Consider the following 27540-nt stretch of genomic DNA (forward strand, 5'->3'; position numbering starts at 1 on the left):
TCCCCATGTTCTTTTCTGCTGATTCACTGCACATGCTCTGTGTTGCTGTCACTTACTGAGCTTAGGGACCCACTCACAATATACAGTACACATAGAATAGACATGTCACAGTATAAGGCTAATTAGTGAATTATTCAGATTATTGGTACATGGCAGCTCAGAAATCAACAAACTTAGCATTAGAATTTAATAATCAACCCTGTAGCATCAGCTTATATTACAGACAAACCTCATTTTCTTTTTGATAATTTGTGACGACCCCTAAGCTTAGCTTCTCAACAGCTGCTCAGAGCCCACTGAGCATGAGTGTCACAGACACTTTCCAAGATGGTGACCCCCTGTGACCATTGCTGCTATTGAGAAGCTGAAACTTAAGCTTTGTGCAACAACTTCAAGGAAAACTATACCCCCCAAACAATGTAGGTCTCTATTAAAAGATACTGAGTAACAGTAACAGCTCATGTGTAAAACCCTGCTTCATGTAAATGAACCATTATCATAATAATATATTTTTTAGTAGTATGTGCCATTGGGTAATCATAAATAGAAAATTGCCATTTTAAAAAATAAGGGCCGCCCCCTGAGATCGTACGATTCACTTTGCACACATACAAACCACATGTAAGGTCACATGAGCCAATTAACAGACAGAGTTCTGCCTTTTGCTTCCTCACTTCTTCCTGTTACAGTTAGTGTTGTAGTATTTCTGGTCAGGTGATCTCTGAGGCAGCACAGATAGAGTCACAAAATGGTGGTTCAAGGCAAGAGATGTAAAAGGGCAATATTTATGTAAATATATATTCCAGTTTGGTAAGATTCTTTAATGTCATTCAATTTGATATAAACTATCTGTTGCTTAAGTATTCATTTTGGGGGTATAGTTTTCCTTTAAGTATATAAAATATGGCATTTTTTCCAGTGCGTGCACGGGGTGTGTGTGCAGTTGACTTGAAGGTCAACCAGGTTCTATAGGAAGCCCTGGCCAGCTAGGCCTTGCACTGGGTGAAGGGATTTTCCAGAAACATAACTATAGCCCTACAAGACCCAATGCAAAAAATGATCCCTTTTTTTATTTACCAATCTTCCTTATTTTATTCCTTATTTATCAAAATTTGAGTTTGTGTAATGTTAGGTTTTTTTTTTTACTTCATCGAATCGAATGCATGCTTATTAAAAAATTTAAAAATTCAAATAGCTCAAATTTTTGCTATACTTATTTTTAGTGGGTAAAAAAAACTTGCATTGAAAAAGTACATTAAATGTTCAATGGACAGCTGCCTTTGACTGCTACATGAACGAGGCAGCTTTTAGATTTAGGGGGTTATTTATCAAAGTCCGATTTTATCTCAACATTTTCTGCTGCAAACTTCATGCTGCGTCCCACCTGCGTTTGGCGCTTACATGCGTCTGTGTGAGTACAGCCACCTTGACAATAATTGAGTACGTTTACTCCTGCGCTCCCCTGCGGCTGAACGGAAGAAAGCGGAACGCAGGGGAGCGCAGTAAAAAATGCTTGTGTGGAAACTTTTGGGAAATGTAGTATGGGCACTGAACATACCGGTTGCCATTGTAGCAGAGTACTACTAAAGAGTTGTTGTCTGTTGATTTCAGGGCCGGATTCAGATCGCGGGCGCCCCTAGGCCGCACACGCTGGACCACGGTGAGCTCCTCAGCAAGCGGCAGGGTGGCATGCTGCCCCAAAATAATTTGCCGCCCTAGGCCCAGGCCTTTGTGGCCTCGCCACAAATCTGGGCCTGGTTGATTTCCTTGCTGTGCTTTTGGATAATATGTCTCACACTTAATAATAATTATTATTTTTTTTGGTTTGCTTTTTTCCTTGTCAATTTTAGTTAACACATTGTAACTGTGACATGCTTTTTGAAGCCCTTTTGAGCTTATTAGCAGCCATCAGACTTGGCTGGCGGTACAAAATCCTGTGGCCCCCAATCCAATGTGGGCCCCACCAACCCTGACCCGCACCCCTCCCGAGACCCTGGGTGCTGCTCCCTGGAGGGGGGGCCTGGAGAGTGGGGTTGTGGATGGGCCCCCTGAGGTGTCAAACCTTGGTGGGCCCCGGACCCTCAGTCCTACACTGCTTATTAATACGGTGGAGATGGCTTCTCACTGTTTCAAAGTAGTTAACTCCCCCCAATTTTACTGGTCTCTCGTCACTCTGATGCATTCCACCAATGATGATGATCTGCACATGTGCAGAACATTTCAGTGATGTCAGTGGAGTGAAGTGCGCAGTGCAATATCAGTGGCTTCTGGAGAGATTTTGCACTTGCTCATGACGTGACTTCCGCTTCCGGTGACGTCCCAAACCTGCAAATGTTCTGCAGTGTGCTAGGTGTGCCACACAATCCACCCAGCGACACTTTTTAAAAAGTTGAAAGCTCTGATGTTTGTGGAGACACAGTTCCTTGAGAAAGGTCACACTGTAGTGACCCAATATGGCCATTTTTTAAATACAACAGACTCTGCCATGTTGAATTGTGGAGTTATTTGTTTGCTGTACCTTTGCAATTGTAGAAGTTCTATGACTACCAAGACAGAGTCTGTATTGAAATGTGTAATGGACTTGTGAAATACATATTCCTGTATTGTAACAGTGAGCTCCTGCCCTCTACTGGATAAACATTGCATAAACACTTGTTATCCAGAATGCTCGGGACCTGGGGGTTTCCGGATAACTGATCTTTCCGTAATTTGGGTCTTCATGCCTTAAGTCTACTAGAAATTCATTTAAATATTAAATAAACCCAATAGGCTGGTTTTTCTTCCAATAATGATCAATTATATCTTAGTTTGGATCAAGTACAAGCTACTGTTTTATTATTACAGAGAAAAAGGAAATCATTTTTAAAAATTTCGATTATTTGGATAAAATGGAGTCTATGGGAGACAGCCATTCCATAATTCGGAGCTTTCTGGATATCGGGTTTTCGGTTAAGGGATCCTATACCTGTAATAGCTTTTAATTCCATATACACAAATGCATAGGGAACACTGCACATTCTATATCAAATCAAAACATGAAGAGAAGTGTATACAATTTGTTATTCCTTTACAGAATGTAAAGAAAAGGTAATATTTAGTAGAGATGCACCGAATACACTATTCTGGATTCGACCGAACCCCCCAAATCCTTTGTGAAAGATTAGGCTGAATACCGAACCAAATTTGCATATGTAAATTAGGGGTGGGAAGGGGAAAACAGTTTACTTCCTTGTTTTGGGGCAAAAAGTCATGTGATTTCCCTCCCCGCCCCTAATTTGCATTTGCAAATTAGGATTCGGTTCGGCCAGGCAGAAGCATTCGGCCAAATCCCGAATCAAATCCTGGATTCAGTGCATCCCTAGTATTTAGCTGTTCCAAAAAATAGCAGTGTCTGCATTCTTCTTTACAAGCTTAAACATTCTCTGTATAAACTGAAAAATGGTTCAAGATTTTGCTTTCCTTTGATTCACTGAACTAATATTTAGTTGTATAATCGGTGTTTCGGAGAACTGCTGCACATCTGTGTTGTATGGAGTCCACCAACTTCTGGCACCTGTTACATTCCACAATTCTTCTGCATTTCTTGGTTTTGCCTCAGAAACAGCATTTTTGCTGTCACCCCACAAGATTTCTATTGGATTTAGGTCCGGGGATTGGGCTGGCCACTCCATAATGTCAATCTTGTTGGTCTGGAACCAAAATGTTACTCATTTACTGGTGTGTTTGGGGTCTTTGTCTTGTTGAAACTCCCATTTCAAGGGCATTTCCTCTTCGGCATAAGGCAACATGACCAATTCAAGTATTTTGATATATTGAAACTGATCCATGATCCCTGGTATGTGATAAATAGGCCCAACACCATAGTATGAGAAACATCCCTATATCATGATGTTTGTGCCAGTGTACTGTGACTTGAATTCAATGTTTGGGGGTCGTCTGACAAACTGTCTGTGGCCCCTAGACCCAAAAGAACAATCTTGCTTCATCAGTCCACAAAATGTTGCTCCATTTCTCTTTAGGCCAGCCAATGTATTCTTTAGCAAATTGTAAGCTCTTCAGCACTTTTATTTTTACCAACAATGGGACTTTGCGGAGGCTTCTTGCTGATACCTTGGCTTCACATAGATGTCTTCTAATTGTAACAGTATCACAGGTAACTTTAGACCTGCTTTGATCTTTCTGGAGCTGATCATTGGCTGAGTCTTTGTCATTTTGGCTATTCTATCCATTCCAATGGTAGTTTTCCCCTTTCTTCTGCCTCTTTCAAGTTTCTAACTTAATTGGCTTTTGGCAGAGATCCCAGAACAGCCACAGCAGCAGATAACATACTATTGTAACAATTTCGAGATAAGCAAATAAGTAATTGTAACAATACAAGATAACAGGTCCCATGGGAGAAGTTACACTCACAGCTTAAAGGGCAATTCACCTTCATTAGCAAAACTGTAATAACTGGAAAAAAAAAACCAAAGAATTGTTCAAACTTTTGTAAAATGAACACGGTAATTGGGGGGCGTGGCCACAAAAATGGGCATGGTCAAAAATGTTCGCCGTACTGCGCACGTCAACTTTTTTGTCCCTCTTTTTATTTCCAAAATGTTGGGATGTTTTAAAGCATTTGATATCATTTAGCTGAGCAGCCTATCATTTTCTGCACCTCTTTATATGTTTTCCCCTCTCCAATCAACTTTTTAATCAAAGTACGCTGTTCTTCTGAACAATGTCTGGTCTGACCCATTTTACTCAGATGTTCAGAGAGAAATGCACTATAACCAGCATACACAACATTTGCTCCTTCCTTCCTTAAATAAGGGCCATAATTGACACCTGTTTTTCCCCAGAATGAATGACCTCACTAATGGAACTCCACACTTCTATTATTTGGAACAAGCTATTATTATTTACAACACTGCTATTATTGGAACAAGCCTCAATTAATGATTAAATTACACAAACTCAGCATGTCATGACCATTGGGTCTGTTGGTTTTCTATTAGAGCAGGACTCTACGGACCATTTCGGCACGATTCGGAAAATCGCAACTTCGGAAATCGAAGTGCAGGCTCCCCCTGCTGTTCATAAGTATGATTGTTTCCCTGCAGAGGACAATTCCTATCCACAGCAGTAAATTAAAGGAAGAATTTCACTACATATAATCAGGTTTCTTATAAAAACGGTACACATTTTTTAATTAAAGTATATTGGAGATTCTATTTCATTAAAAAAAGTAAAAATGGGTTGTTTTTTTTATTTTAGATGCCCTGTAAGGGGCTAATTTAATAATGGTCGCAACCACATATTCACATATTTTTAAAGAGGCTGTTCACCTTTAAATTAACTTTTAGTATGGTGTAGAGACTGGTATTTGGAGACAATTTGCAATTCGTTTTCATTTTGTATTATTTCTGCTTTTGAGTTTAGTTTTTTATTTAGCAGTTCTCCAGCAATCTGGCTGCTAGGGTCCAAATTTACAACTGATGTGCCCGTAGATGGCTCGCCCTCCACACCCCTTAGCCTTCTGATCAATATACTTCACCTTTTCTTTGGTTAACAACTGATTTTGAATATGATCAAACAAGTGATTTTATGGATTTTTTTTATTGAAAAGATACCAATTGCACTATTTACAGGGTTTACAAGGGATTGGGTGCAGAGTTTCATAAACAGTTAAATAAAGACAGAAATCCACAAAATAAAACCTTCAGCAGTAATGAAAAGAAATCTGTGATGTTGAGAAATCCGCTCCTTGTGGCTCCTTTTTCCAAGGTTTTATATAGTTCGGATTTTCAAATGAGATCAGCAACTGTAGCAGGAAAGAAACAAAAGTTTAATTAGGCACCCATTCATGTTACCCAAAGTATACATGAGGTTTGACATGCCAATGTATCCACATACAATACAAGGCACCTATTAGAGACTCTGTTCACAACATTGTGCATGGATAGTGCTGTGTGTTTCACAACAGACACTTGACAATGTTCTACAAGCAGTGGTCTCGACTTAATACAGAATTTATTAATAAAAAAATCAAAAGTAGTAAAATAAAAAACGCTAGCAAGACCATGAACCCAGATGTGATTCAAGATAAAGCTAGATGTATGCATACCGTTCATTGGCATTTCATCAATCTGGGTCGAATAGTACTGCTCAATATCTCTTAAGATACGGATGTCATCATTCTTGACAAAGTTAATGGCAACACCCTTTCTTCCATATCTTCCTGATCGGCCAATTCTACATTAGAATAAAAAAAAATAAAAAATCAACCCATGTATGTGTACACTTGTCCACGACAATTATTAAATTCACGATATAATATGTGGAGGAATACCAAACCAATTATTATCATTCTTCATATTAATATTAAAGCACATTTATTCCAATAGTCAATAATTCGGGTTCTAAACACTTCATTCTTAATTCCTGTGAAGAAACATGGAAACAAAGACCCATATCTGATTTGTCCAAATCCCTAACTGAATTCAGATGTTCAGTACGTCCCTAAAGCAAATCCAAATAATGAAATATTCACCCAAAGCAAATCCAAATAATGAAATATTCAGTCGATAGCTTCATTCATAACAAGGGCATTTGAGAGGCATTTTAATTTACAGACAGAAGTAGCACACACCTGTGAATGTACAATTCTCTGTTATTGGGAAGATCATAGTTGATAATCAAGGAGACCTGTGGCACATCCAATCCTCGGGCCCAGACGTCCGTTGATATGAGGACTCGGCTATAAAACAGAAGAGGTCAGACATTATATTTGCAAATGTGTGACCACAGTTAAATAGAACTTCCAGTTACAAAGAATCCAGCATTTTACATAACACTACAGGTTAGTACAGCCCCTATATCAAGCAGACAATTTAAAGTTGTTAATTTCAGGAATGTAATATGATTTAGAAGCAAATTTATTTGCATTCTGTATTATATGACTTATTACAATAGGCAAAAACTTTAAATTTCAGATTTAACAATCTTTTTTGCACCAGAACAAAGAATTTAATCAGTTTTGTTTCAATTGTTAATCCCTCATTAGTTTGCAATGGAGATAGACAATTTATACGGGGGTTAAATCCCAGAACAACAACCCACTAAAAAGTGTTCTATGGTGATTAAAGCAAAGTCAAAAAACATCTAAATAAGTGTGTCAAACAACACTTTCCTGGCTGTCAGAAAACTAGGATTTCCACATTCCAGCAAATAAAATCCTTACCTTGCACCAGATCGGAATTCTTTCATGATTGACTCTCTCTCCTTTTGGGGCATATCACCATGCATTGACGAAACGGTGAAATTTGCTTCTCTCATTTTCTCAGTCAACCAATCTACCTGTAAATACAGAACAAACATCCTTCAGTTTCCTGAAGTTTAACACAAATCTCCCAGAATTTGTAAAAATTCCTGTCATTGTATTTTAAACAATGTTTCAGTTTTCTTGTAAGTGAGCTGCCATAAATGTTCTAAGTCAGTAAGCTCTCCTCCTGTTAGATCATCAAATATACAACAGACAAACATTTTGTCTTTTCCTAGTGCCTTTCAGAAGAAAAAAAACAAGCGAACAGAACAAGAAAGCAGTTAAATATCCTAAAATAATGTGTATATTTATAGCTGGCAGAACCAACATGTCACCCCCAGTTAATGCAACTCCCACCCATGTTAACAGCCTTGCAACACCCTCACTCCTAAAGGCACGGACACAATAACCTACTGACCTGGGAATACCACATTATTTCTTCACAAATTGACCAGCTTGTCACTATATCACTAAGGAGTTATAAAGACGCTAAGTTATGTAAACTTCATACCTTTCTCTTGGTGTTGCAGAAGATTACAGCTTGTGTAATAGTCAAAGTATCATATAAATCACACAAAGTATCAAACTTCCACTCTTCTCTCTCCACTGCCACAAAAAACTGCTTGATGCCTTCCAGTGTCAACTCATCACTAGAGGGAAAGGAAGTAACTTCGCATAAAGTTTCCAAAAGGTTTTACACATGAGCCTGCAGTACGTTTATTTCACAAGTTATTTTTAAAGATCTGGTACAAAACTAGGATCGAGCTTTACAAAACAAGAAATCCAAATGTTAAACTACCTCCCCCCACACACATGCATGGTTATATAACATGTTGCAGGGCATTGTGAGATGAAGAAGCTACTCTGACAGGTTTCAAGTGCCCTTGTAGTAAACTGAAGAATGAAAGCTAGGCAATTGCTATGAAAACGTAAAACCAAGAAAGATGCCATTACTCACCGTTTCACAAGGATACGGATGGGATCAGTCATAAACTTATTGGTCATTTCCAGGATTTCATGTGGCAGGGTAGCACTGATTAAACAAACTTGTGTTGCTGGAGGCAGATACCTGTATACATCATAAATCTGCTCCTTGAAACCTGAAATATATTTAAGGATTTTTTTTTTTATATCATCTCAGACACAAGACCGTGTATTGAAAAGTCAAAAGAGCCCAATAAATAATCATTCTATTTACAAAAGTAACCTATATTAGATTGGGAAAATGGTTATTTTATGGTTTCTGGTAATTACTTAAATTAAGTTCTCATTTGCGCCTCATGTATTGTCATAGACATGCACTTTATGTGTAAGGCATATATTTAAATGGCTAGCATTAATGTAAAACTACTTCTTTGTATGGTCCAACAGGACACTGTCCAATTACTGTAAAGTCTTTATTATGCATTGTGTACTCTGGAGCTATCAAGTCAATAAAAATGACTTCTATTTGTGGGTACTGGAAATATCTACTCCAAGAAAAAGTGAATTACTGGTTGTTGACATCTGTTGGATTTACATCCTTAACGAATACAGAGTGATTAAGAATTAATAAGATATTGCAGAATAGCGGAGAATAGACTCCAGAACAGATATAAAACATGCAAGTTTATGAAACATGGATATTAAGTAAATGTACATATTCTCTGGTCTGAACATCTTCTTGAAGGTTTGTGAAAACCAAAGACATCCTTTGGTTGAGCCTGATTTTAGATTTTATTTTTGAAGGACAGACTTGACAGAAAAGAGTACAGTTTGGCCCATCATTAGCTTGATGATAAACCATTTTTACAATGAACATTAAGACGTTAGAATGACATACCCTTATTCAACATTTCATCAGCTTCATCCAGCACTAACATTTTAATGGCCCGAGTTCTTAAACTTCTGCGTCGAATCATATCTGCAGTGAGTAAAAAAGAATTTCTTATTAACACTGCAAAGATTTCAGAGGACATGTAGGAATCCTCTCCACCCAAACTTATCCATCGACAATACAAATATTGTGTGTGTGAGCGTTTGTTTAACTCAACAAATACAATACATATACAGTAATCCACTAGATGTATCCCACTTCTAGAATACATTTTAACATAGAACTTCACACAAAAATGGTCCTCTCTTTTGTCAAGTTCAATAACCCAAATTAAAAACAGGCTTTACTACTGGGGTTCTTGATAAATCAATGGTAAGGGAGAATTTTAAAAAGTGTCAACTTATTTTAGAAAAGTAGTGGCTCTTAAGTGGATGAGCCTATTGGCAAAATTTAAGAAAGGCAGAGGGCTTTTCAACATTCTACCTACAAACTTCCCGGTTGGGCTAGTGGATGCTTCGGCAACATTTGTTTGAAGAGACCTGTTATAGAGTGAGCTAGGGCACTCTCTCTCTTCCTTAACTGTTTTTTGTCTTTTAGTTCAACATTTTAAATTCATACATAAAATAAAAACCACTACTGAGAAAGTTACAAACAGTTTTGTCCTCACTGACGCATATTGAAGTTTGTTAGACTCACCAAAAACACGCCCTGGTGTTCCAGCAACAACGTGCTGCCCATAATCCAATTTTCGGATATCCTCTCCAACATTTGTGCCTCCAATACACGCATGACACTGCACATTCATGTAGTCCCCCAAAGCAAGCAACACCTAAACAAACATGCAAATTAGATAAAATAGAATAATGCTCGAAATGCTGTATTTTGTATACTAAACATAAAGCTCCTGCACCAGAAGCCTAATCAAACAAATGATTTTTGTTTTCAAAGTTGGCCAGAAGGGGTCACGTTCTTGTAACTTTGTTAAACATCTTTGCAAGACCAAGACTGTGCACATGCTCAGTGTGGTCTGGGCTGCTTAGGGATAGTCATAAATTATCAAAACAGCACAAGTCAAATAATATCTGCCAAAGCTGATACAGCAAGACTAATAATCCAATATGCAGACTGCACTGGGTCCTCCAAATAGAATCCCAGTTTATCTATTTAAATCTGGCTTCATGATCTTTGTCCCTGCAGCTGAAGTTGGAAACTAGGATGTAAAGGCAAAAAAATAAAAAATAGATTTTTGTACTTACCGTTAAATCCTTTTCTCTTGTCCTACATTGGGGGACACAGGCACCATGGGGATGAAGATCCTGTTGCTTGGAGAAAGGACACTAAAAGGTTAAAGTGGCTCCTCCTCCTCCTGCTCTGGGCTTCATCCCCGCCTACCTCCTCAATCCTCAGTTTTCTGACCGAAGAAGAGATGACGAGCCCTACCAATTGCCCATGTGAAGAGAAGGAGCTCCTCCCCAATGCAAGCTAAGCACGGTATGAACCACCTGCTGTTTGAAATTGTTGGTATTTGAACAACAAAAATTATATAAGATATTACCTGATCAATATTAACATGAACTAATACAGGGAGGGAAGGCCTGTGTCCCCCAATGTAGGACAAGAGAAAAGGATTTAACGGTAAGTACAAAAATCTATTTTTCTCTTGCCTAGATTGGGGGACACAGGCACCATGGGGACGTCCCAAAGCTACCCATGAGGGCGGGACTTTTTACCCCTAGTGTTCAGGGAATAACCACCTGCAACACTTTCCTGCCGAAGCTCGCTTCGGCTGAGGCGAATGTATGCAGCTTGTAGAATTTGGAAAAGGTGTGTGTGGATGACCACAATGCAGCTCTACAGACCTGTTCTGCTGAAGCCTGGAGAGGAACCACCCAAGAAGTGCTGAGTGAAGAAGTAGAATGAGCTGAACCCGGAAGGGTGTGGCCTTACCTCGTACCTCATAGGCCTTCAAGATTGTTGACCTAATCCATCTTGCATTGGTGGCCTTAGATGCCTTAAGGCTTTTCCGTGGTCCTTCTGGTAAGACAAAGAGGTTGTCTAGCTTCCTTCTATTCTTGGTAGCCCTGGTGTATGTTCTGAGAGAACGAACCACATCTACATATGTAACTGTTCCAAATTTGTTTTTTGTTCAGGACAAAATGAAGGAACCAGCAGGTCCTGGTTAAGATGGAACTCCTTAGGAAGAATCCAAGGTAGGTCTCAACACCGCCTTGTCCTTGTAAAAAATCAAAAATGGTGGACAACAAGATAGAGCTGCTAGTTTTGAAACTAGTCTAGCCAAAGTGATGGCTAATAGAAAACTACCTGAAGAGTCAGCAGAGTTAATAGAATTGAGCCGATGGCTCGAACGGTTGCTCCTGCAATATTGAGATCCCAGGGAGGGATTGTATGACGGTATGGAGGTATCATCCTCAATGCTCCCTGTAGGAAGGTCTTGATGTTGGGCAGCATTGCAAGCTGCTGCTGCTGAAAAAGGATAGATAAGGCTGATACCTGAACATTCAGTAAGCTGAGTGCCAGCCCTTATTTCTAAACCCTCCTGAAGGAATAACAATAGGCTACTTTCATCCCAGGACTGTGGGTCTTTGGCTTTAGATTTACACCAGGATATGAATGTCCTCCATACCCTGTGGTAGATGCGTGCGAAGACGGGCTTTCTGGCCCTTAGTAAGGTCGGTATGGCCTTTTTTGGAACTCCTGATCGGGCTAGGATTATGGCTGCAAGTGTCATGCCGTTAAATCCAGCCATGGTGAACTCAGGTGAAGGATCAGTCCCTGAGATAACAGATCCATTCTGTCTGGAAGGTGGAATGGTGCGTCCACTGATGAACTTATGAGCTCTTCGAACCAAGTGTGGTGTGGCCAGTAGGGTGCCACTACAACTGTTTCTACCCTTCTTGATTACCCTTGGCAGAAGTGCCAGTGGTGGGAAGACATATGCTAGGTGAAACTGCCACGGAACCACCAGTGTGTCCATGCTAGGGCCAGAGGGTCATTGCTTCTTGTGAAGAACCTCGTAAGCTTGTTGTTGTACCTGGATGCCATTAAGTCTACTTCCGGAGTGCCCCGCCTTTCCAGAATCAGTTGAAAAAACCTCTGGGTGTAGGCTCCACTCTCCCTGATCTAAGGTCTCTCGGCTGAGAAAATCTGCTATCCAGTTGTCCACTCCAGGGATACTGCGGAGATAGCTGGTACTGTGTTTTACACCCACAGAAGAATTTGCTGTGCCTCTGCGAGGGCAGCTTGACTCCTGGTGCCTCCTTGGTGGTTGATGTAAGCCAACGCTGTCACATTGCCTGACTGTATTCTTACAGGTAGATCTTGAAGTCTGCCTGACAATTGGAACAATGACAGGTAGATTGCTCTTAATTCCAGGATGTTGATGGGGAGTAGTTCTTTCTGTGACCAACGTCCCTGTACTGTTAGGTCTCCCAATACTTCTCCCCAACCTTGTAGACTGGCAACTGTTGTGATGACTGTCCACTGGTGATTGGGGAAGGGTTTTCCTGACGGAAGTGTTGTTGGTCAAAGCCACCAACTGATAGAGGTTCAAACTAGATCTGATAGGGGAATCCTGCAGTTTAGGTTCGCTCAGTTCCTCCTCTGGTGTTGGAGTAAGGCTCTGCATGGCTCTGGTGTGGAGCTGCGCATATGGAATCGCAGGATGACACTATAGTCCCTAGCACTCTCATGGCAACCTTAAAGGTACCTGATCCATTTTCTGCAGAGATGGCAGGAGCCCCTGCATGGAGGTGATCTTGGATTGGGGAAGGAAGGCTCTTCCCAATGAAGAATTTAGATCAAGCCCTAAATATTCTGTACTCTGGGAAGGTATGAATCGAGATTTTTGGAAGTTTATCTGCCACGGTAACAGCATTAGTGTCTGGAGATGAGTTGTGGCCAGTGCCATGGAAAGGGCCTTTACCAGTTGGTCGTCCAGGTATGGTATGACACTCACTCCCTGCAGTCGCAGGTCCTCTAGAGCCGCAGCCATGACCTTTGTGAATAGCCTTTGCGCGGAGGATAGTCTGAAGGGGAGTGCCAGGGATTGCCAATGTTCTCCTGCCACTGAAAAGTGAAGGACCCAGTGGTGGTTGGGATGTATGGGGACATGCAGGTATGCATCTTTGATGTCGATCACCGCCCTGAAATCCTCTATGTCCAGGGACATTAGGACTGACTGGATGGATTCCATCTTGAAGTGGTGCTTCTTTACATGGTCGTTTAGTGCCTTTAGGTCTAGCACCAGGTGAAAAGATCCATCCTTTTTGGGTACTATAAACAGGTTTAAGTAGAAACCGAAGCCCCTTTTACCCTTGAGGGACCGCCATTACTACCGCGGAGGTAGTCAGGGCGTGTGGAACCCCATGGAAAGCTGAGTGCCTGGGTTCTGTGGTAGGGAGCCTTGAGATGGAAAATCACCTCGGAGGTAGCTGAGCGAATTCTATGAGATAGAAATGATCTGTAGGACCCAGGGTTCCAGTACTCTATGCCGTCACACCTCCCGAAAGTGACTTAAGCGTCCGCCAAAGGGTTTAGCTTTCAGGGGTGGGCACCTCCTCATGCGGAGGCTGTTTGTCCCGTGCGGGCTTAGGTGCTGCTCTGCTTCCTGACCAAGAAGTGCTCTGCCTTGACTGGAATCTGGGGCGGGTCGGAGCTTGTTGCTTTTCATGTTGGGACCTCTGGCTCTGTAGCTTGAGAATTTTCCTTCTCTGTTCAGCACCAAAAAGTCTTTTTTTTTTTTTTTTTTTTTTTCCCGAGAATGGGAGACCAAGCAGAGACCACTTCAAGGTAAGATCTGTTGACCAGTTTTTTTTTTTTTTTTTTTTTTTTAGCCAAAGGAAACGTCTGGCTGCAATGGATTATGCCGAAGCCCTTGTGACGAGCTTAGCCGCGTCCAGGACTGCTACGCAAATTTATGTATTTGTGTCCGCTATCGGAGCTAGAAAGAGGTCTGTGGAGGGGTCTTCTGAGCCATGAGTTGGGCCACCTGTTCCACCCAAACTTCCATTGACCTGGATACCCATGGGGTGGCAATAATAGGTCGTAGAGTTCTGCCTGCTGCTGTAAAAATCGACTTGCAGAAACCCTCAAGACGTTTGTCGATAGGATCGTTAAAGGAAGCCGCATCGACTACTGGAATGGTGGTGGTCTTTGACAATTTAGAGACCGGTGGGTCCACTGCTGGGGGTGAAGACCAAGGTCTGTAAAGTAAAAGGATAAGTTTGAGTAAAGCGATGGAAAATTGGACTCTATGGTCTGGCGTTTTCCATTGTGCTTTAACAATGTCACCCAGCTGTTCATAGGCTGGAAAGACACAAGAAGACTTCTTTTGCCTCTTGAAAATGTTATTGGTTCGCTCTGCTAAAGGTGGGGTGTGCCTGAATCAGGCTCTCGACCTCTCATTGTGATCTAGGGGTATCCTGATCCTATTCATCTGCGGATAGGATCTGTCCCTCTTCCCAATGCCTCTACCTGTTCATCAGGCAAAACAGGTGGGGAAAGGGGAGGTCGCTTTGTGGCCGACTGCTGAGTGACCAGTCTGTGAGGCTCTGTAGATAGATGCTGTAGGACATTATCTAGAGTCTCTGGAATTCTGGCTAGGTTTTGTAGACCCGCTAGAGATAGAGCGCACACCAATTCAGAATCCAAGCTCGTTTGATTAGCCGTAGCTGTCGCAGAGCTGGCTGGTAGGGCTGTGTGGGATTGTAATTGTGCAGTGACTGCTGCAGTCTTACAGGCTTCACATATTGGCTCAGCCAAAACACTAGCAAATTTAGGTCTGCAAGTAGCCCATGCCAAATACTAAATTGCATTGTTGGTACATGCAGTTGCCTGCTTGGGAAGGGACTGGTCATCTGCCCTGCCCGTCATGGCTATACTATGTAGTGCAACCCAGTAAGTAAGATATTGGGGAATATTAGGGGAGTCCAGAGGAGTGAACCACTTCTCCCTTAGAGTGCGATCTGTGGAGACAGAGGGAAGTAGTGAAAAACCCCACAGTAGGTCCCATAGAGAGAGGGAAGTGTTAATCCCCTAGAGAAAGAGTAAGGGAAGTGTAACTACCTATTCACCAAGGTAGGAAGGAATGGTGCCTTGTTCTTCTCTGTGAGAGACAGCGAGGCTGGAAACGCTCAGTACTGGAGAGAGAGATGCGGATCCAAAATGGCCGCCAGAGAGGTTTCCCGGGCTTTGGTATAGTACTTTAGTAAGATGGCGCCCGTGAGGCGTGTGTGCAGCGACTCGTGCACAATGAAATAGACGCAGCGCCAGATGGTGGCGCGAAAGATCGCTGGGAATGGCACTGAGTTACCAATGCGGGGACTACTTTTAGTGCTGTTGTCCCATTATGATCTACATATATAAAAGCATTGTTAGAATTCTGTTCCATGGAAAATATTACTTAATATTGATTCATGAGAAAATGTATAGTGTAACCTTAACATAAATATCAATAAATATCAAATAAAAAGCATGAAACAGGAGGGTGATTTAGACAAACTGTGTGTTGACAGTGTCTTTATATCTACTGATGACCAGCTAAAGGTCTACTGGTAGATTCCATCTACCTTTTGGACATCCCTGGCCTAGGGAAATCTTTGTCAGAGAATAGCAGTGAAAGTGAAACTAAATGCCTAGGAAAATCTCTGTGAGAAAATAGCAGTGAAAGTGAAACTAAATGCCTAGGAAAATCTGTGTGAGAGAATAGCAGTGAAAGTGAAACTAAATGCCTTTCTGCAGAGCTGACAGGCAGCATGTAATGGGGGGAGGGAGGAGGGAATTAACTTACCTCCTCGTGCCAGCCAGGAATGCTCAATAAAAGACATACCCTCCGTCGTGGCTACTGGTGCAGCCTCCGGAGAGCGGGAACCAGTGCCCAGGGTAGTGTTGGGGGGGAGCTCCCCAGCCTGCAGCCTCCGTAGAGCGGGAAGGCTATAGAGCATCTTCAGATCAGAAGTCCTTGGCTGGAGGGGTTCTGGAAGAGAAACACTGACCCCCAGTAGTGGCATGATACTGAATAAATCTGTACCATTGCTCCCAGCCACGAAGTGTCCATCCTCCTTCTGAGGACACTAAAAGAAAACTGAGGATTGAGGAGGTAGGCGGGGATGAAGCCCAGAGCAGGAGGAGGAGGAGCCACTTTAACCTTTTAGTGTCCTTTCTCCAAGCAACAGGATCTTCATCCCCATGGTGCCTGTGTCCCCCAATCTAGGCAAGAGAAATATAATTTTTACTTTAACTGAAAAAGTTTTTATAAGCAACTTGACTGTATGCAGTGAAATTCCCCCTTCATTTACTTGCTCTGACTGCTGCAGATATGAATCTCTTCATAGTCGCTGGCTGTTCTACAGGGAAACAAACAAAGCTGCTCAAGTTCTGGGAAGTCCCTCCACCCTGCTGTTTAAAAGTATGACCCTTTCCCTACAGAACAGCTAGGCACTCTCTGTTTCCTATCCCCAGCAGTCAGATTAAGTAAATGAAGGGAAATAGTCTGCATAGTCAGGTTTCTTATAAAAGCTGCCGACATTTTTTAAATCAAAGTATGTTGGAGATGGGTTTCTTTCATTAAAGAAAGTAAAAATTGTATTTTAATTTTTTTGCCTTTACATTCCCTTTAAGCATCATCTGTCATCAGCCCTAATACAACAAGCAAAGCACTGCCCTGCTGGCAAGGGAAGCATTGATACTATCAAAAAACAGAAGCATTTGCGGAGTGCAAAAGTTTCTCACTGATCAGCAGAATATGAAGGGATCTTACCTTCTGAATTTGCCCTGCTAACTCTCTGGTGGGTGCTAAAATCAAGGCTTGGGTTTCACGGACCTAATGAAAAAAATAAAAGAACTGCAATCAATTTATTGCAAAAGACCAATTCAATACAAGTATTTAAGGTAAATAGAGAAGAAATATAAAAACGTGGAGGGCAACCTTGGTGTAGTTATGCCCTAATTGTGGCTAAAAAGATGAAGATAGGGGATTTTATATTTAAGTCCGTTATGAAGAGTTTAGTGCAAGGTATTGCGTAACCTAATTACCTGAATATCCAAACACTGTAGCACAGAAACACAAAAAGTTGCTGTTTTGCCTGTACCAGACTGTGATCTAAAGGAAAACAAAAACTTTGTTAAAAAAAAAACAGATGAGAATGATTTATCTTCTAACAAAACGTAAGCACATAAGTAGTGTTCTACATGTATCCATGACAGATATATAGAATACTCATTCTCTGTGGGCTGGAAACCCAGCAGGTAAATTTATACTTTTAAAACGAGAACATTTTGACCATGCCCCTGAGCCACCACAGGGCTGCCTAGATACTACCCTCCATCCAGGAAACTCCTCCACATGGGTCATGTGAGATCTCCAAAGGGGGAAAAAAGGAAGCAGTGTGGATTGGCATGAGATTTAGGGGGAAATTTATCAAAATGTGAGATTAGAAGTCACCACAGAAAAACGTACCAATGTTCTATTCATTCCTATGGGATTTTTAGAATCGTATTTATAATGGAGTTATAAATACACTTTTAAAAATCCCATAGGAATGAATAGAAAGTGAGTTTTATTGTGGTGACTTCCAAATTCACACTTTGATAAATCTGCCCCTTAATTCTGTTCGACCTGCATAAAACCTATAAATGTAACAAACAGCAGCAAATCTAGAACAATATGGATTTCTTATTATCCAAGATGTGCTGAAATAATGATACATTCAGTCAACAGCAAGTTATCATTTCTTTCCCTCATGAATGTAAGGATATTCCCAGATTGGAAAAGGATAATACATTTACATTACATTTAATTTATAAATACAGCTATAGGGTAAGTTTAAGGCATTATAAAGGATGTGACAGTGTGATACATCCCCAAAAGGGCACAAAACACCCTCTGAAAGGATTCCATAACTGCAACTTGTGCAGGTGGTATACTGCCTTAAATGTCCATGCAAATTGGCTTATATTGGGCAAAAGTAGGCCTCATAAAATGCACTTGAATGAGCACAAGTCTGCCATCAGAAACTATAAACCATTTCCAAAAAAGCAACACAAAGATGAGATTAAAATTGTTAAAGGGGGAATATCACGAAAATGAAAATTTTATATAAACACCACACTGAAATAAGAAACTTTCTTAATACGATCAATTAAATATTCTGTATCATTTCTGAAATAATTAAGTTTTTCTTCACTATCCTTCTCTCAGAATCTGTTTCTCTTCATTCTATCTTCTTGCAGCAGTTGAGTGTCAGATATTGATTGGTTGATTCATTCGTTCATTGGAACCAACATCCTATATATATATCTTACGGGGGGGGGGGGCTTCCATTCCTAGCAGATGTACTCAAATAACAGATTCCAGTACAGGTATGGGATCCGTTATCCAGAAACACATTATCCAGAAAGCTTTGAATTACAGAATGCCTGTCTCCCATAGACTTAATTTTATCCAAATAATCCAAATTTGTATTACTCCTCTGTAATAATAAAACAGTACCTTGTACTTGATTCCAACTAAAATGCAATTAATCCTTATCAGAAGCAAAGGTTTATTTCATATTTACATGATTTTCTAGTAGACTTAAGGCATGAAGATCCAAATTAAGGAAAGATCTGTTATCTGGAATCCCCCAAGTCCCCGTTACTTATAACTATATAAAGCATACTGTGCAGTGTCTTACTACTACTACTACTACAAGGTGCCAATTTTCTTTTATATTTTTTTCAGATTTACCCAAGTGTTGCCTTTTCCAGGAAAAGGTAAATTACCCACCCTGTTTCCCTCAAATAAAAGTGTTTACCAGTATTTTTGAGGTTTTATGGTTTTCATTCTTATATAGCTATAACTCTTAAAAGCAAGATTTGCTTCTGAAGCTTGTATTTAACTTTTATAGGTACCACGATTTATTAATTTGTATTCTTTTGTATTGCTATTGTTTGGCACATATAAGGTAGATGGTGTATTTGTACTAATAACCTGGGCCCATCCAAAAAAGACTATTTACTTGTATGAAGGCAAACAGTCGCACTCGCTATTCTGCATTTAGTTTACTTATTAACACTGGGCAAACCTGGACAATAACCCTTTGCAACTAGTGAAGTGATTTGCTTTTTTGTCAGCCAGCTGCAGGAAAAACAAAGCTATAAAACAGCTGCCAGAGGTTGCTTCCCAAGTGCAGATGTATCTAGTGTTGATAAACAACCCGCCACTTTATGCAACAGACCTTTTAGCCTGAAGACAACTATGCTAATAAATGTATAATTACAGTTCTACTTACTGTGCGATCACATCCCTTCCTTTGATAATCTGCTTGATTGCCCTCTGTTGTATAGCCGATGGTTTCTCAAATCCTGCAAACAGTAAAACGAGTGATTAGAAATTATACAGGATTTTGTGCTGTGCATTCCATATAAGGCAACTGCGTGCAGCAAAAACATTGGGGCTGATTTACTTTTATAGGTACTAATTTGTGCTACTGATGGGATGAGGACTGATTCAACTAGCCAATGCATTCCTCGATCACGAGAAAAATGAAACCTCCCTGAACAAAATCTTGGACAGATTTAGATCAGGAAGACCTGTTGGAAGCCCCCAAACCTAAGCTTTATTCTACCCTTGTATGGCCACTGTAAAGGAATTTTTCAGTGTAAAAATAAAACCTGTGTAAATAGATAAGACTGTCTAAAAAAAAAAAAAATGTTTCTAATATAGTTAGCTAGCCAAAAATGTAATGTATAAAGGCTGGAGTAACTGGATGTCTAACATAATAGCCAGAACATTACTTCCTGCTTTTCAGCTCTCTTGGTTTACACTGATTGGTCACCAGGCAGTAACCAGAGACTTGAGGGGGAGGCTCATGGGTCATATCTGTTGCTTTTCAATCTAAGCTGAATGCGGAGGATCAATTGCAAACTCACTGAACAGATATATACTGAGCTCCCCCTTCAAGTCACTGACTAAGTTATAGAGCTGCAAAGCAGGAAGTAGTGTTCTGGCTATTATGTGAGACATCCAGTCACTCCAGCCTTTATATATTACATTTCTGGCTAGCTAACTATGTTAGAAACATTTTTTATTTTGCACATCCTATTTATACTCAGTTTTTATTTTCACACTGAACAATTCCTTTAAGCCACTTCTTCATAAGCCCCTAACCGGGTTTGCTCTAAAGCCTGAGAAGCTATGCGCTTGCATGTAATCTTAATGGTTTAAACACTAAACATTGTACTCAATTGCACTGATTATTTTGTGTCTATTGCCTTAATACAGACATCCCCAACCTTTTAAACCTGTAAACTACATTGGGGAGCAACACAAACATGAAGAAAGTCCCCGGGGATGCCAAATGATGTGTGTGATTTGCTATTAGATAGCTCCGATGTGGACTGGCAGCCTACAGGAGGCTCTATTTGGCAGTACCACTGGTTTACAGCAACCAAAAGTTATAACAAGTCTGAAATTAAAAAATAAGTACCTGCTTTGAGAGCACCGAGAGTAACATCCAAGGGGTTGTAAGCGACAGGTTGCTCATGAGCCACTAGTTGGGGATCACCTTCTAATACTATAATTTCCGTATCTATTATTAGCTCATATTACTTCTTTACAACTCACAGCTTCACAAATCAAGAAAGTTCAAGGAACAGTAACGCTAAAAAATGTAAGTGTTTTAAAGTAATGAAAATATCACGTACTGTTACCCTGCACTGGTAAAACTGATCTGTTTCCTTCAGAAACACTACTATAGTTCATATAAACAAGCTGCTGAGGAGCAATAGAAATTTAAAAAAAAGGCTATATGGCACAGGTTAACACTAACTAATGCATAACAGGTAACACCATTAGACAGACAGAGATTATTTGCTATCTGCTGTGTAACCCGAGTCTTTTCTCCTCCCATTGCTACACAGCAGCTTATTTATATAAACAAAAGTAGAGTTTCTGAAGCAAACACAGCAGCTTTACCAGTGCAGGGCAACACTGTATTATATTTTCATTACTTTAAAAAAACACTTATTTTTTGATGTTACTGTTTCTTTAAACTACGCTACCAGAATATACCACAAGAGAATAGATGTTCTCTTCTGCCCATGGACAACAGTATACCCTAAAGGTAGCCATACACGGATAGATCCGCTCGTTTGGCGATGTCGCCAAACGAGCGGATCTCCCACCGATATGCCCACCTTGAGGTGGGCAATATCGGGCTGATCCGATCGTGGGCCCTAGGGCCCAACGATCAGATCCTAGCGTTCGCCAAACGGGCGGTCGGATCGCGGGACCGCATCAACGAACAGATGCGGCCGCGATACGGCGGGATTTTTAATCCCATCCGATCGAGATCTGGCCGACTTTCGGCCAGATCTCGATCGGGGAAGCCCGTCGGGGGCCCCCATACACGGGCCAATAAGCTGCCGACTCGGTCTGTCGGCAGCTTTTATCGGCTCGTGTATGGCCACCTTAATTTAATCTCCATCATTCGTCAGACGTACCCTTTCCATACTCAAAGAAACTCGTCCTGCAACTTTTCAGCTGTACAACTGAACAACAAAACCCAGAGCCTGCCATACCAAAGAAGGACCCCAGAGTACAATTCTGGGAAATTTCTTAAGGAATTCTCTTAAGCGCTTTGTTTTCAGAAGTCACCTGAAGTTTCCTTGTGAGGCAACTTTGGGCGTCTTTCGGAAAACAAATCGCTCAGATATCCATCCCGCTGGCGATTTCCATTCTAGTCGGCAGTTCGGGGAGATTAGTTGCCCCGAAGAAGAGATTTGTCACTTGGCGACTGATCTCCCTGAATCGGAGTGTGTGTATCTGCCCTAAAGGGACAGTATATTCCCCTTTTTCAACATGAGCCCAATTTACTGTGTAACTATAGTCACATTCTACTTTCTGCCCATATAAACACAACCCAAACAATCTGCAGATCATGGAGACGCCTCTGTATAAACAAATCAGCAAGCACTGCCCACGCCACAGGCGTGTAACTTGTATAATAAAAGAATCTAGCGCCAATGTAGAGCTGTGCGCAGTTAGTAAATGAGCCCCAATGTTCCGTCACAGACAAGTGAGTTATAGAAGCCGCTCCCCGGTGTGCGCTCACATCCCATTACCATAAGCATAGATGCCTCTCAGAAGGTCTTCCCTCAGGCCCATCGTATCAAACGTTGGCGTTACATCCACCTCCTCGCTGGTCTCGAACTCCACCTTGGTCATATCCTCCTCCCGTAAAAGCCGCTTGCGGCCTGCGCCGCTGGTCAATCCGGCAACTCCTGCAACAGCTGCGGCCGCCATTTTCCCTTAGCGAATGTGCAAGAGCAGCGCGAACGAAAGAAGCTACTCACAAGTAAGGCCTATTGCCAGCAGCCCGCGTGATAGAATGTAACATCACACGCACAATACGTGAAACGTGGCCACGTAGAGAACACGCAGCACGCCCGGAAGGGGAGGGATGTCAACCAGCTTTATTTAAAAGACAGATTTTCTGTTTAAAAGACAAAAATTTACATTGAAATATTTGCAAATCCTGTGTGTCTCACATGCTTTAGAACAAAGGTTGCCACCTTAGCTGGGAAATAAACTCAAACAAAGGTGCATGGCCTGTAGCATATGGGGTGCAGCAGTGATATTGGGGTAGTAGGGTTGCCGGCCACCTTTTCTGGAAAAAAAGTACCAGCCTTCCTATATATTTATCTTTTTACCTATAAAAGGAGAAATAAACCTGTTCTGAAAAAAACCCGTACCCCCCCCACCCCAGGTTTGGGTTGCCACCTTTTCTCGAAACAAAAAACCGGCCTTGCTTTATTCTTGCAGTTTTTTCCTTTCAAAAACATTGGCATGAAGCATCATTTTTACCAGCCAGGTGGCAACCCTACCCCCTCCCTCCTCCCCCAGGCTAAATACCCCCCCGAGGAGATGCCCCATACCTAGGGTTGCCACCTTTTCTGGAAAAAAAATATATATGTTTAACTTTTTTCCCCTATTAATAACATTGGGATCAACCATGATTTTTACCAGTAAAATACCAACCAGATGGCAACCCTACCCATACTCCATACTTACCCCTTGCAGCAGATTCTTCCAGCGACGTTCCACGCGTTCATCTTCTGTAAGCTGACTGTGAGATTGGAAATTTCCGTGTAATGCGCAGTTGCGCAAACCGGCAAACTGCTCCAACTGCGCATGCACAGAAATACCAATCTCACAGTCAGCTTACAGAGGACGCAGAAGATGGACGCGTGGAACTTCACTGGAAGAATCTGCAGCGAGGGGTAAGTATGGAGTATGGGGCATTTCCATCAACCATCATTTTCACCGGCCAGGCTGGTAAAATACCGGCCAGGTGGCAACCCTAATAGTAGGGTTGCCAGACCACCTAGAGGAGGGCACAATGATGTTGGTATAGTTTTGATGCTGGGGCATGGTTATAGCATCACTTAGATGCAACTGGCTGGATTTCTGTCAAGTTTTCTCAATGTCCTAAACCTGACAGAAAGTTTTAAATAGGCAGCACACTGAGATATCTAGCTCATTACATCAATGGCCTCGTACCAAAATAGAAGAAGAAAATAAAGGGTAACTGAATGCTAAAATCTTTATTACATTTTTTTATTGTGTTAAAGGAGAACTAAAGCTTAACTAAAGAAGCAGGGCGGAAATGTTGTACATTATGATTTGGGCTACTGTACCAGCCAAATGCCCTTAGCAGGGAATATCTGTGCCTCCCAACATTCCCCAGTAGCTCCTTTCTGCTGATTCACTGCTAGGACTGCCACCTTTTCTGGAAAAAAATACTGGCCTTCCTATATTTTTGCAGTTTTTTCCTATTAATAACATTGGCCAGGTGGCAACCCTATTCACTGCACATGCTCTGTGCTTAGAGTTGCCACCCGGCCGGTATTTTACTGGCCTAGCCGGTAAAACACCTGCCAAGGCCAGGGCCGTTATTACAAATTTACCGTTTAAAAAAAGCCCCTGGCCTGCCCCCAATTCGCAAAGAACTTACCTTTTTCCAGAGCCGTGGACGTCTCTGTGATGTTGCTCCGCCCCTTTTGTGGCACACCGTGTACCTCCGCCCCTTTTTGTGACGCGGACCACCCCTTTTGGTGCCCGCCCCCCACTGGCCGGTATTATTTTTAAGTAAAGGTGGCAACCCTATCTGTGCTGCTGTCACTTACTGAACTTTGGGACCGACTCAAAATACACAGTACACATAGAATATAAATGTCACAATTAGGGTGGCCACCTGGCCTGTATTTTACCGGCCTGGCCGGTAAAAATGATACGTGATGCCAATGTTATTAATAGGAAAAAACAGCAAGAATATAGGAAGCATACCTCCCAACTGTCCCGTTTTGAGCGAGACAGTCCCGCTTTTGACAGCTCAACCCGCAGTCCCAGATTTGTACTATGTCCCAAGTTTCTCTTTCATCTCCTGCACTGAACAGCCAGAAAAAGATACAAAGTTTCTAACTTAATTGGCTCTTGGTAGAGAGCCCAGAATAGATACTTAAGATACTTTTGTAACAGTTTTAGATAAGATAAAAACTAAGACTCACAGCTTAAAGGGCAATGCACTTTCATTAGCAAAAATGTAATAACACATAAAAGCCACAGGAATGTGTTCAAACTTTCATAACTTGCCAAATTTTGTAAAATGGACATGGTAATTAGGGGGGGTGGTCACAAATTGGACGTGGTCAAAAAATTGTCCTGATCCGTGTGGCAAATCTTTTTGTCCCTCTTTCTATTTCCAAAATGTTGGGAGGTATGTTTAAGGAAGCCCGGTATTTTTTTCCAGAAAATGTGGCAACCTTAGTCACAATATAAGGCTGATTAGTAATTAATACAGATAATTACTACATGACAGCACAGAAACCAGTGCAACTAGCATCATAATTTAATAATCAGCCCTGTAGCATCAGCTTATATTACAGGCCAACCTCATTTTCTGCTTGATAATTTGTGACAACCCCATAGCTTATCTTTTCAACAGCTGTTCAGAGCCCACTGAGCAGTGAGTGTCGCAGACAATTTCCAAGATGGTGACCCCCTGTGACAAATTGAAGTCCTGGATCATTGCTGCTATTGAGAAGCTGAAACGTTAGGCTGGTTCAATACATTCAGTATATAAATATAAAAATATTTTAGCCATATTAATTTTTAGGGTTTCGTTTTCTTTTAAAGGACAATTAGCCATTATATGCCATAGTAAAAGTTAACTTGAAGGTGAACCACTCCTTTAATATCAAATGGACAAGCTATTTCCAAGTTGAACATTTACATCTGTTTTAAATGTTTTGTAGTTTCTGAAACAGGATCTTCTAGTGAACCTGTCCTGGAGAAGCTGTTTATGCGAGTCACAGAACCTTGTCATTTCAGCAACATGGAAAATGTGTTGTATGCTAAGGTCACAGAAAAAGGTTAGAGCCCCAACAACATAGGGCAATTGGTTTTGCTAACTATATTTGAGTCTATTTATGTAACATTACAAGTATGGTAGCAATCAGCATATTATTTTATGCTTGACAAACTATTCAAAAACTCCAAATGTTCCCTCAGACAATTCTCTATACATAGTTTGTTTCAGGGGTGGACTGGGGATCCCCGTGCACACTGGAAGATCTGTCCTTTTGGCTACCCACTACCACTGACCACCCACACCAAAAGCATCTGGGGCTCCCCCTCCATGTAGACTTGCCTAATGCACACACCTGTGTCAAAATGAGCATTTGGACTGGGGGTCGGTTCCCTGGGATTACTCTTAGTGACCCTGAAATGTTTTTCAGATGGCAAGTGCCTAAACCCAACATTGTTGCCTGACATTTGCTTCAATGAAACCTGGAAACTGTATGTTACCAGCATGGACACAAGCCTTAGGACAAAAGTTTAAAGGAAATGTAAACTTAAAAAAAAATGTAAAATTGCTTTGGGTGCTCTTCCAAACAATTTACATTCATTATTAATATTATTATAATTATTTGTTATTGAGCAGTTTCTAAAGTGCTAAAAAAATTAATTTTGTAACAAGAGCGCCACCTACTGGTCTGTCTGTACAGTACTTTCAGAAGGAATACAAAGAATTCTTTTGATGTTGCTCTGCTCAGGAAAGAGATCAAAAACCTCAGATTACGGTTTTCATGGGAAGAAAAATAAGAGAAGAATGACCATATATTGTAATGGCTGAAGGCCAAGTGTTTTTTTCAACATAGATATATTATTTATTATAATACACATGTTTCAGTGAGTCGTTTGACACAAATTACACCACTGAGCTAATTATAACTGATTACATCATTATGAGAATATATAGTTAAAATTAATGATTCATTTATTGATATATATATCATATAACATTTATTGATATATATATATCATATAACATTTATTTTTCTAGAATTGTCCTGTTGGTGGTCTTGCTTGAGGGGCATTAAAAATTCTACCAGGAGTGGGGTTCAAACCCACGCGGATATACATCCATTGGATCTTAAGTCCAACGCCTTAACCACTCGGCCATCCTGGTTGTCTGAAAGCTAGTTGTTTTATCTCTTGATCTATTCTTTCAAGTGTCAATTGTTGTCATATTATTTGGGGAGAGATAAGAACGTAAAATGCAGACGGGGTAGGAGAAAAACGAGATTATTAGCACTACCAATTGCAGAGATACAGCAAACTGGCTATGTATTAGATGTATTTAGTTAGTCATTTACTAAAGATCATAGTTATGCCACTGTCTGTGGCCACCTTTAGACAATCACCTTTATTAGACCAGTGGGGGACCTCTGTTTTTCGTCTTGCTTGAGGGGCATTAAAAATCCTACCAGGAGTGGGGTTTGAACCCACGCGGATAAACATCCATTGGATCTTAAGTCCAACGCCTTAACCACTCGGCCATCCTGGTTGTCTGAAAGCTAGCTGTTTTATCTCTTTATCTATTCTTTCAAGTGTCAGTTGTTGTCATATTATTTGGGGAGAGATAAGAGCGCAAAATGCAGACGGAGTAGGAGAAAAACGAGATTATTAGCACCACCAATTGCAGAGATACAGCAAACTGGCTATGTATTAGATGTATTTAGTTAGTTATTTAATAAAGATCATAGTTACGCCACTATCTGTGGCCCCCTTTAGACAATCACCTTTATTAGACCAGTGGGGGACCTCTGTTTTTTTGAAAGGCTAGCGTCTATTTGGAATAGGGATGCACCGAATCCACTATTTTAGATTCGCCCGAATACCGAACTGAATCCTAATTTGCATATACATATGCAAATTAGGGGTCGGAAGGGAAAAACATTTTTACTTCCTTTGCATATGCAAATTAGGATTCGGATACGGTTAGGCAGGACAGCAGGATCCGGCCAAATCAGAATCCTGCCGAAAAAGGCCTAATCCTGGCTTTGGTGCATCAATTTG

General features: G+C 41.1%; 1 protein-coding gene and 2 non-coding genes across 3 annotated transcripts; all 3 read right to left on the minus strand.

Annotated features, from left to right (window-relative positions):
• Window positions 1–5582: 5582 nt before the first annotated feature.
• LOC121393038 (eukaryotic initiation factor 4A-III-A) lies at window positions 5583–22514 on the minus strand. Its single transcript, XM_041564359.1, has 12 exons — window positions 22242–22514; window positions 19409–19481; window positions 17172–17238; window positions 16897–16959; window positions 9816–9948; window positions 9126–9206; window positions 8262–8403; window positions 7815–7953; window positions 7223–7338; window positions 6632–6739; window positions 6107–6234; window positions 5583–5803 (listed from the first exon to the last, which is right to left on the minus strand). Exons 1-12 carry the CDS (start codon window positions 22420–22422, stop codon window positions 5787–5789), a joined length of 1248 nt encoding a protein of 415 aa, XP_041420293.1. The 5' UTR covers window positions 22423–22514; the 3' UTR covers window positions 5583–5786.
• Window positions 22515–26567: 4053 nt separating this feature from the next.
• Window positions 26568–26650, minus strand: trnal-uaa. The gene has a single exon. It is a non-coding gene; the product is annotated as a tRNA-Leu (tRNA).
• Window positions 26651–26945: 295 nt separating this feature from the next.
• On the minus strand, window positions 26946–27028 carry trnal-uaa. Its single transcript has one exon. It is a non-coding gene; the product is annotated as a tRNA-Leu (tRNA).
• Window positions 27029–27540: the final 512 nt, after the last annotated feature.

Source organism: Xenopus laevis, chromosome 5S (genome assembly GCF_017654675.1).
Source record: "Xenopus laevis strain J_2021 chromosome 5S, Xenopus_laevis_v10.1, whole genome shotgun sequence".
Taxonomy (NCBI): Eukaryota; Metazoa; Chordata; class Amphibia; order Anura; family Pipidae; genus Xenopus; species Xenopus laevis.

Coding starts and splice junctions, on each gene's coding strand:
- LOC121393038 (XM_041564359.1), bottom strand. CDS start 22,422: ATGGCGGCCGCAGCTGTTGCAGGAGTTGCCGGATTGACCAGCGGCGCA. Junction 19,482..22,241: donor GAGAGGCATCTATGCTTATG/GTAATGGGATGT, acceptor TACTGTTTGCAG/GATTTGAGAAACCATCGGCT. Junction 6,740..7,222: donor GAATTCCGATCTGGTGCAAG/GTAAGGATTTTA, acceptor TCTGTTTTATAG/CCGAGTCCTCATATCAACGG.